The sequence below is a fragment of the Anopheles coustani genome, chromosome 3 (genome assembly GCF_943734705.1).
Source record: "Anopheles coustani chromosome 3, idAnoCousDA_361_x.2, whole genome shotgun sequence".
In the NCBI taxonomy this organism is placed as follows: domain Eukaryota; kingdom Metazoa; phylum Arthropoda; class Insecta; order Diptera; family Culicidae; genus Anopheles; species Anopheles coustani.
This window is the reverse complement of record NC_071288.1, coordinates 69,962,296-69,972,255: the sequence shown is the minus strand read 5'-3', so window position 1 is coordinate 69,972,255 and position 9,960 is coordinate 69,962,296. Positions and strand designations below refer to the sequence as shown.

General features: G+C 43.0%; 3 protein-coding genes across 3 annotated transcripts; all 3 read right to left on the bottom strand.

Annotated features, from left to right (window-relative positions):
- Positions 1 to 360: 360 nt before the first annotated feature.
- On the bottom strand, positions 361 to 1,407 carry LOC131266100 (angiopoietin-4-like). The gene is made up of 2 exons (XM_058268462.1): positions 1,167 to 1,407; positions 361 to 1,013 (listed from the first exon to the last, which is right to left on the bottom strand). Exons 1-2 carry the CDS (start codon positions 1,405 to 1,407, stop codon positions 361 to 363), a joined length of 894 nt encoding a protein of 297 aa, XP_058124445.1.
- Positions 1,408 to 2,417: 1,010 nt separating this feature from the next.
- Positions 2,418 to 4,723, bottom strand: LOC131272139 (AP-1 complex subunit mu-1). Its single transcript, XM_058273780.1, has 4 exons — positions 4,584 to 4,723; positions 3,219 to 4,297; positions 3,019 to 3,144; positions 2,418 to 2,952 (listed from the first exon to the last, which is right to left on the bottom strand). Exons 2-4 carry the CDS (start codon positions 4,260 to 4,262, stop codon positions 2,854 to 2,856), a joined length of 1,269 nt encoding a protein of 422 aa, XP_058129763.1. The 5' UTR covers positions 4,263 to 4,297; positions 4,584 to 4,723; the 3' UTR covers positions 2,418 to 2,853.
- A 195-nt stretch (positions 4,724 to 4,918) lies between these two features.
- On the bottom strand, positions 4,919 to 6,467 carry LOC131272096 (selenide, water dikinase 2). Its single transcript, XM_058273719.1, has 3 exons — positions 6,255 to 6,467; positions 5,834 to 6,197; positions 4,919 to 5,763 (listed from the first exon to the last, which is right to left on the bottom strand). The coding sequence occupies exons 1-3, from the start codon at positions 6,427 to 6,429 to the stop codon at positions 5,193 to 5,195; spliced, it is 1,110 nt and encodes a 369-aa protein (XP_058129702.1). The 5' UTR covers positions 6,430 to 6,467; the 3' UTR covers positions 4,919 to 5,192.
- Positions 6,468 to 9,960: the final 3,493 nt, after the last annotated feature.

Here is a 9,960-nt window from a genome sequence, read left to right as displayed (position 1 = left end):
GGCTCGTTGCTCGACCTTTCTCTTTTGGCGGTTAACACACTTTCATCGAAATGCAATGCATATGAAAATTTCTATATCAAGTAATCAGGTAATGGTTGTTTGAGATAGAGCAATCTTTCTTTATTTCCCTAACATACAATTCAATTGATGGGATAAAGATATCAATAAACTCAACAGCAACGCATAGTTTATATATTTGAGTAGTTGAAGAAAACAAATTACATGAAGAGTATTATGACAATTTTCAAACTAGTAGTATGAAAACCAAAGATAAACATCATAAAGAGATTTTAAAATAAACATTTTTAGAGACATGCAAAAGTGTGGTCGTATCAAACTCCTTTTCATAGTTAATTAAGTCTACACTTCTCGAATCATCATCCTAAAGTACGCAAGACCCTGCGTTGAAGATTTGTACGCATGCCAATACATTGCATTGCTGTCACTCTTGTTTAAATATTTTCCATTTAAATTACCATAACCGCACCACCCGCCTGATTCACGGCCTGAGATGCAGCTACCATTATCTCGATCTTTGGTTGAAAATTGTTTGTCTTTGTCCGACTTCAACGAGTCTCCTCCTGTGCCCTCATAGTCTCCCAATTTCGTGAGTTTATATTGTTCAGTGGAACTGCCTATCGCGAACTCCTTATAACGTGCATATTTGTACGTTTGATCGAAGTCTTTAAACTCTACTACCAGCTCGTGCGGTCTCTCAGTAGTCAATTGATGAATCTTAGCCAATCCGAACCAGAACTCCTGATTCAAACTCCCGAATCCATTTTCATACTCCTTCCAATTGCGGTTGAAGTCCAGCGCTCCGTTGAACCGATACTGGATGACCAGCCATCCGCCTCCGAAATTGTTCTGCTCACAAAATGCTTCAAATGGGAGTTGGTTCTCAACCGGTTGAATCCGATAGACTCCAGACATACCCGCAGGTGCCTCCTTGCACGATTTGAAATGCCCTTTCATTTGGAAGCATAAGGAGGTTTTATTTGAGAGGAGTTGAACCATTTCCAACACCGAGGTTAATTGCGATTGCCAAATTGTATCGTTGGTAGAGTCCGTTGTATTGGATGGCAGTTGATCGATTTCCAATTGTTGTTGTTTGTACCAGTTCAGGTACTTGGCAGGGTCCGTTGCATTTGATGCGAATTGAGCGATTTCCTTGCGCATCTGTTCGTGGTTTGCACATGACGTTTGCTGAACCATAATCTTGCGAGACTGTGCACTCAATACAGTAAGATTGTGTCCAGCATCCCGATCGTGTCGATTGATCGCCCATTGAACGCCAGTTAGCGAATTCTCCAGTTTGGTCAGCTTTTCCGTAACCTCTTCATCACGCTCCTTCCGGCCGAGCTCCATTTCGTGCAGCTTGTACTGGAGGTAGTCCAGTCTGGCCATCATCACCTCGAACCCATAACCAGCTACAGAATGCTCACTAGAATTGGCTGGGAGGCTGGCTGCAGCACTCGGCAAAGTTGGACAAAGTAGCAAAAACACACAAACTATCGCCAGCGAGGCGAAAACACGCGCCATCGTGGAACCACAACTCACGGTTAAACGGTTTAGCCAAGTGGAGCAACCAAATACGATTGAAACCTCTCAAGATTGTACCACCTTTTATATGAAAAAATGGCAGTGAATGGCAAACCTGGATTCTACCCTTTAGGCAGCGTCCAACATGATAAAGAAACCACGACTTCCGTCACGATGGTTTTTCCCTTCTTAAAGCAATGAGGTTTTGATCGTCCACGAATTTGTTATTGTATCAAACAAGATGTTGCCGTATGCTATACGTAGCTATAACGAATGCCACAAAGCCGCAACTGCCGCCGAAATTAGCACCGATTTTATCGCAAACAAGGTTTATCGCATTATTTGCCCATCGTGCTCACGCTGTTAAAACAGATTGCAACTATTGCTGCCTGCTGTTTACAAAAATCTCCCTATTGTGGTCTGAACATAATAAGCCATAGTCCGGTATTTATGTCTCTCAAGCACACGGTTCATTCGCAAAGTTGATCGCGTAGAACAAGCAACTATCCAAGTGTTGTGATGTGAATAGAGTTATCATGTGTGTCTTTATGGTTTCTAATTCGATTTTCTTTAAATTTCTACGAAAATTCATACAACCGAGCAATGAAGCAATGTGGAGGAATCAAGCGATTATAACTATTAAAGGTCATACTTATTATTGGTGGTTGAAATCAAACTTCGGATCCTTTAAAGTGTGACAAAAGTAACTTTACGCGACTAAAATCAAGCTGAATTAGGTGAATTATTTTATAAGATCCCAACATAATTATACTTTCAATAAGAGCATTTTTCTCATTAAAAGAAGGTTATTATAAACTCCAGAAATAGAGGTAGAACGCTAAAATATGCCCTGTTACAGCATAAAATCTTTATCATTTGGATTAAATTCACTTTATTTCTAGGTGCTAGATGGTTTCTTTTACAGGATGGTTAAATTTAAATACAACTTAAAACTTGTGAGAACCCCCTCGCTCACTGCACAACATAATGGAAACACAAAATATAAACGTTCATCGATCGAAAGGAAAAGCTAAACAATGAAAACGGTTTACGTTCTAAACCGAACCGCTGCCGGATGGAATTACAGTGCTAAAAGCAGATAGTAAGTAGGGCGCATCGGGAATGCCCCCCGACGGATGGAAAGATAGAACTATAATACTACACCCCACGGATGAAACTACCCGGAACGGGACGCAACGCAACGTGCTCGAAACGTGGTCCGTCCGTTCGGTGGCGTGTGTGGAACCGCTCGATAGTGAAACGTGTGAAACTTAACAATTACGCTTCAGGCACCGCTTGACACCGCTTGTCTTAGTTTGTTCGCAGCTGGTAGTCACCGTTCTGGGTGATGTATCGGACCCAGGGCAGCGCTTGGTAGCCGCTCTTTTCGATAATTTTCAAGTATCGTACCTATAAATATTTGGTTTTAAATGATGTTTCACCGCAACCGGAATAGGATTTCCCGCGTGCACTTACCTGAATGCCTGAAGTTGTAAAGTACGGAATTTCAAATTTAACCTGAATCGGTGGCTTTCCCTCACTGTCCTCACACTCGACGCTCGGGAGGCCAAAGTGAGCTCGCATAAGATATTCCTTTCCACCCTGCAAGTAATAATCAACAAGGAACGAGTATTAATCCGCTGCCCTTTTTTTCACGGCAGAACTTTTTCACTTACGGGGAATGACTTGATAGTCCAGGTGATGGCGTTCTGCTCGGGGGCGTACTTGACGCTGCCGATGGTTGTCTTAAACTTCGGCGAATCGGCATCGGCCGGCACGGGAATGACGATCTCCACGTTGTTCGCCGTGGAGCGGCGTTTGAACTGCGACTTCGCCTTGATCATATACTCCACGCGGCTGTGCGCGTGACGCTCGATGACGGACTCGATCCAGATCAGTGGCTTCACGTGCGTGTTCAACCGGTAGGACATCAGCTCAAATTCACCGTCCGGCGGGATGAACGAAATGGTGCGATCGTTTTCGAAACGCGACAGCCGCACGCACTGATGAAACTTGACGTCCTCCAGCTCGACCGACTTCGATTTGCCCCGGCCGGTGCTCTCGAACAGCACCTTATCGTTCAGTCCCAGCCGTAGCTCCGGCATGCCGGATAAGTAGACACGCATCTTGATTGCACCGACGATTTCACTGCGCAACACGTTACCGTTCGCGTTCGCCAGCAGATTTACGCTTTCGATCACGTCGAGGAACACCTCGTTCTTGCGGTATTTAATACCCTCCGAGCGCCACGAGACGGCGTTCGTGACCGCCATCGGGATGCGCGGTTGTATCTCGAGCTTGTGGCCCTCCTGCGTGATGTACTCCTGCAGGATCTTGCTGTCCGTCGTCTGCGGGTAGCCGAAGTCGATCAGCTCGTCCAGCAGCTCGTAGATCACCACAAAGTTGTCCCGTATGCTTTCCTCCTCCAGCTCTTTGAAGTACTCGGTGAACACCTGCACCACTTTGTGGAGAAAGACGAAGACCAGCGCGATGTTGGCATTGCTCCGCGTAACCGATACCAGGTAGAGGTTGTTTGTCTTCACGTACGCGAAAGTACACTCGGGCGTCTGCAGGATCGGTGTGATGAGACCTTCCTCCTCTTTCTCCATCAACAGCGGCATGAACTTATCGATCACACCCATATCGATGTGGCCGCGATAGTTTCGCGATATGAGCACCTTTCCCTTGGCATCGAGAATGAAAATTGCTGACGAAGACATCTTCGCAATCGACTGCTACCACCGCTCCAGGTCACCTGAAAAGATAAGAAAAATGTAGCTGCCAATGTTTATGTTTCCACACCCTTGCGCCGCAAGGCAACGTTTATGTACGTAACATTACATGCTACCCATTTTAACCGATGTTCAATGATTCCCAGTTCGTCAAAGTGATTGCAATGTAAAAATTACATTATTTTACCAGCAAGTACAACAAAAAAAAAGGAGGATAACATATTCTATTGGATAAGCATATTCTCACGTCCGATTGATTGTGCAGAAGCTTACAGGAACGAGATTTGGTGAAACCGGTATATTCCTTACCTCCAAGCAATTTTAGTTGCAACGCACCAGTTCACACCAACTTATGACACAATTCAACAGCAATTATAAAACGATTTCTGTGTAAAATATCTCTAATTTCTACTTTTTCATCATACAATCGAACAGTCACCAAAATTTTGCTGTCGTTTTGGATAGAGTTGGCAACTATATTTGTCATTCATCTGTCAAACCGTTCCTTAGTCCGGAACCACTCTGGGTTTCACTACGGAATCATGAAACTTCAGCAATTGGATCATGATTTGAAACGGACGGTAAAAAGTCAGAATAACAAAATTTCTAATTAATTCACACACCACACCTACTAGGTTGGAGTATTCTCTGTATTGAAGTTGGTTAATTAGTGATCAAATGTAAATAAGCTTTATAACATCCATAAAAACCTCAAAATATATTTTGATTTTGTGCGTTCATCAATTGCTCATAATTTTTCGAGACGCATGCTGTCGTCATAACATTCCAAATCCACAAACATTAAAGAGAAAGATCGATAAAGAAAGCTTTCACAAATTCCCCAGCTCTTTAAGCTTTTATGAAATTTGCTTCATACGCTTTACCTATCCTTCTGGTTTCAATGCAGTCGATTCGATGTTATGAATCATCAACACACAAAAACTGTACATTTGGATTCATCGTCACCGTCCGCTTTCCTGCTTCAACTTTTCCTATCACCCATGCCGTATGGGACGTTCGATTGCGGTACTCTTCGCAAAAAGGAACCACTTGAGACGAAGGAAGACAAATAAGTAAGCCACCGCTTGTTTCCACTGCTTTGCCCGACAACAGCTTGGCGCTTCTTCCCAACACCTCAGCTATCTCCCGTACGTTTTTAATGATGGGTAGCGTGTGGATGTGGAAATCGACCTCAGCTTTCTGGAACGCTGCCAGATTTTCCGCGTGCCCATGTATGCCGAAGCCCGTCACGTCCGTAGCGGCATGTGCGTTGTACTTCCGCATTAACTCGGCACCGGTTCTGTTGAGCCGTGTCATCGACTCCAGTGCGATGCGATAGGTTTCCTCGATGTCGGCCACACTGAATCGCTCCTGCAGACGGGTCCAATTTTCCGAATTTTCATTCATCCAAATGTAAGCATTTGTGGCAAGCTGCGTCCCAAGTGGTTTCGTCAAAACAAGCGCATCGCCAACCTCTGTGTGATAAGGCCTGCAATGCAATAAAGAAATATAGTCTTCGAATTGCAGATAAGCTTATCAAACTTTAGGAAATTACTTACATAATTAGCTCGGACCGGTGGGAAACGGCCGTGGCAACACCACCAATGATACACCAAGGGTTTTCCGCAATACTTCCCACCTTCACCGGGGCCTTGCACTCTTTCGCCGCCTCGAGGAAACCTTTCATCACCATCGGCACGACTACCTCCCGTTCTTTATCGTTGAACTCGGTCGGCGCGCTAACGATCAGTCTGATCTCATCAATTTCGGTAGCACCAACTGCAAACACATCGCTGACGACATTGGCCAGGGCAATTTTTCCGAGCATAAATGGATCGTCGATGAGGGGATAGAAAAAATCGACAGACTGTACCAGGAAAAGCTCATTCTTCAGGGCAATGACGGATGAATCCAATCCAATTCCTGCGATAAAAAGGTTTGTTTAAAACTTTTCCAGTAAGTTTATCGCGATAGACCTACCAACACCTTCGGCGGAATCTTTTTCCTCCTTCTTATCAGCTAACTGTTCGGTGTATACTCCTGCAAGAAGTCGGTTTAAGACATCCTGAGGAACTTTCGAACCTCACCCACGTAGGGTGGAGAATTTGGTGAGCCGGAAATCCGGGCTAAGCCCGTAATTTTCCGGCTTAAACATGATTTCCAACAAACTAGAAGGCACCAACTTTACGAACTGCGTTTCAGCAAATAAACAGTATGCTGTCAATTTGACAGATCCCTGATGAAATGCAACGTATTTGAAGCCAAAATAGCCTTTTTGTTAATAACTTTTTTGTTCTTGAACCGATCTGGACATATGACCACGTAAATGAAAGATCTTTGCAAGACACACAGCTTTGTTAATAGTAAAAGTTTTCATTTAATCTAGTTTTTTAGCAAATTAACTACCAAGAAACCGGTAAACCAAGATTCATTCAACGATGAAAAGATTTATGTATACACCTTGTACGAAAATTTTAATTTTGACCGTTTACATTATCAAACTGTAAAAAAATAATTTGCAGCTTTTTAGATCACCATCAATAGCTAAAACTGTGGACAAGACAAAAACTGTGCTTCAAAATAAATTAAACAAGATTCTTGCATGAGATAAAAACAAAGTGAAGGTTCAAAATTTCAACAACTTGGATTTTATAAACTAACTGATTTTCTTAGAGGGCTATGTAAATTTTACGAATAATCATTTTATTAAGACACCCTTCCCTACCCAGATAGATAATTTATAGAATAATTTTAAAATTTTAGCTAAACTGTCTTGTCGGAATTTAACCTGTAGCATAAAGAGAGGGAAAAAATAGATTTTACGAGTGCCACGTGGACGGGCACCCCACGTGGAATTATTTTGCTTTCAAAACAATTGTAAAAATTACTAAATATTGGTACGCACATGTTGTTAAAAAATAACGCCTAGAACATAGCTCAATGGTTCGTTGCTTCAGATGTATCCCTGTGTATTCAGAAGAAAAGTGAGCAAAACCAGCCTGAGGTTTATTATCCGTGAAAAGTTCCTGACTTTTCATTCGCGTCGCTAGCCATGCATGAGTTGCGTCGCGTCACGTTGCTATGCTTTCGACATCCTCAATGTACCATACAGGACCTTTTTCCCTCCTGCAATCAGTAAACCTGGCTCGCTTCAATGCATTGCAGTGTTACTTCAAGCGTTGCAGTGAAAGTTTGTGCTCAGCTGACGAACAGCATGTTTGCACCGGGCTTTGCGAAAGGAATCTGATCCAAAAGATTCTACAAGCGGATGAAATGCAAATCTTTGCCCAAGTTCTTAGCCCATTTTTAAGCAGTTGCTTTAATGATTACCCTAATGCAAACTTTCTGTCCTCTCGTAAAGTTCCCGTGAACCATTCGCGAATGGTTGTTATTCCTCTTTACACTGATTTATGCGCCAAACTGCTGCTGCTTGGCGGTGCACGAATATGTCGACGCGGTAAAATTGTTTGCATTTCGATTTGGGCGCGACGAGACAGAGAGCGGGAAACGATAAAATATACTTCAGAATTACTTTTGCCCGCGGGGATATGGAAAAAAATAGTTTTCTTATGCTGCTTGCCATGGCGTCCATTAGGCAAATAAGGATTGCCGAAGCGTCACGCAGAATGCATTCGCAAGCGTCGGTGGAATGCGCTCGTTGCAGTTTTCTTTTTCTTTCCAGTTCAACCACAAAGTGCATTACCATGTCCGTTGCTGTGAAGTTGTAGATTATCAATTAAAATATGTTTACTCGAGTCAGCATATTTTAAACTAGGAGTTTTGGGATGAAAGCTGACTCAAATTTTGGTGATACTCATTTGGCAGATAAGTATATGATAACAAATTATGAATAATATGTTTGATCTATTTGAAGTTCTAGGATTCCTCCAGATAAATTTGTACATTTTAATAAAAAGCACCTAAATACTGCCGATCTCACCTACCAAACCGAACAACAGATTGGTGAGATATAGAATTTTAATCGACCATGTCCTTGCGCTTACTTTTATCCCTAATGTGTACCGTTGCCAACGATTACGCACGTCGCTCTTTAATTAGCTCTTTAGCAGGCATTCATTTCACAACCACGTATGAATAATTCACCATTTTTCTCACCTAACCGAGGCGCACTCTCGGCCTGACACACCGTCGCGGAATCGAACGCAGGCACAAAATTATACGTTAATGGCAGTGTGGTGGCATTGAATAATTAATTAGTAGATAATTTAGTACACGCCCCTGCACGCACGCACGCACCAAACTCTGCGGGCTGCGTTTTGGAATGAAATTTAATTTGCGGTCAATAATCGGAAAATACGATGCGCACGCTTCACCGCCGGAACATTTTCAAGTGCAGACGTGTCGGTCCGACCGTCCTGTGAAGTAGGGCCAATGATGAACGGCTTCGTCAATAGGTTTATTTATTGGATATTGCATTTCCAGAGCTGGTTACTTTGAGGAACTGCTCGGTGTTTGCATGATCCAGAATGAATTGCAATTGTGTTTTCTTTGGTTTTATAGAACGCTCCATTGGAAATATTGGAGTTTTCGTTTAGAAAAACTAAGAGCAGAAAAATGTGGATAATTTATGCTTTACTAATCCCTCATCATTTCAGCGTGGGTAAGAAATTACTGCTCATTTTTATTAGTACTGTTTCTGCGAAAATGTATCTGTAGGCTTTTCAACATGTTTCCTAAAACTGTACATTATAATTCGAATGCAAAAGAAAAAAGAAACAGTAAAACTGAGTCGGACAAGTAAACTATTTTCCCATAGAAATGTTTCTAAGCCAAAAAACTGCAATAAACCAAGGTCAAATACTTGTTAAAAACTGTAATCGTACACAGTGAAGCTACTTGTGCCAGTAAAAATAAGAACATAGAAGTCAATGTGGTAAACTTTCAAGCCTGTTAGGCAGACAGGGCAGAATAAATACGGCTACCATACCATCGTCACCTCACCGCACTCTGTGGTAGAAAATTAATTCTCCGAATCGAGCTTAAATTAGTACAAATTAATTCCATCTTTTTTGCGCACCGAAAGACCTTGCTCTGGTTCTCTCGTTGGCCTTTTCCAGCCGTGCATGTGGTGTCTTGAAAAATTAGGATCCTAAAGTCGGCCTACACCCACGCCTGCACCATCCCGGACGGTTACCATCGATGCGCTGCCACAAACCGCAAACCAGATTAATGACTGGTCTGGTGAGAAAAAAGGGCATTTGCGGTTTGTAGCTAGCTTTATCCAGGACTCCCTTGCCGGCTCCGGGTTTTGCCAGTAACGGCCGGGTTGGACAAAACACTCGGCCAAGGTCCACCAGCTAGGTGCCCTTCAACTTTTGTCTCCTGGATGATCTCCGACACGAGCGCCCGAACCTGCGTCCGGCTGTTTGTTTGGTTTTTTATTTCATTTCTATTTTAATTATTTTTTCCACTCCACTTCCAACTAGCCCAAAATAGAACCCGGGAATTTAGGAACCTTAGGAAGCTCGAGCAATGTTCGTAATGCTCAGTTTTAGTGCAAAACTTTTTCCCTGTTGTGTGTGCGTGTATAATATTTGCAATACCGAGCCAACCTTTTCCCACGACCGGTCAAAAGGCTGTAGTCCGTAACAAGAACATTTACCGTCAGCCCGTGCCAAAAGCCACGGAACGGAATGAGGTTCGGGCCAACTTTTCGGTGAAAGCA

Excerpts from the sequence above, each read along its gene's own strand:
- LOC131266100 (XM_058268462.1), bottom strand. The coding sequence starts at position 1,407 with ATGGCCAGACTGGACTACCTCCAGTACAAGCTGCACGAAATGGAGCTC. Across the intron at positions 1,014-1,166 it reads CGAACAGATGCGCAAGGAAA|TTCAACTCCTCTCAAATAAA; the intron begins TCGCTCAATTCG and ends TGTTGGAAATGG.
- LOC131272139 (XM_058273780.1), bottom strand. The coding sequence starts at position 4,262 with ATGTCTTCGTCAGCAATTTTCATTCTCGATGCCAAGGGAAAGGTGCTC. Across the intron at positions 3,145-3,218 it reads GGACTATCAAGTCATTCCCC|GGTGGAAAGGAATATCTTAT; the intron begins GTAAGTGAAAAA and ends TATTACTTGCAG. Across the intron at positions 2,953-3,018 it reads TTACAACTTCAGGCATTCAG|GTACGATACTTGAAAATTAT; the intron begins GTAAGTGCACGC and ends AAATATTTATAG.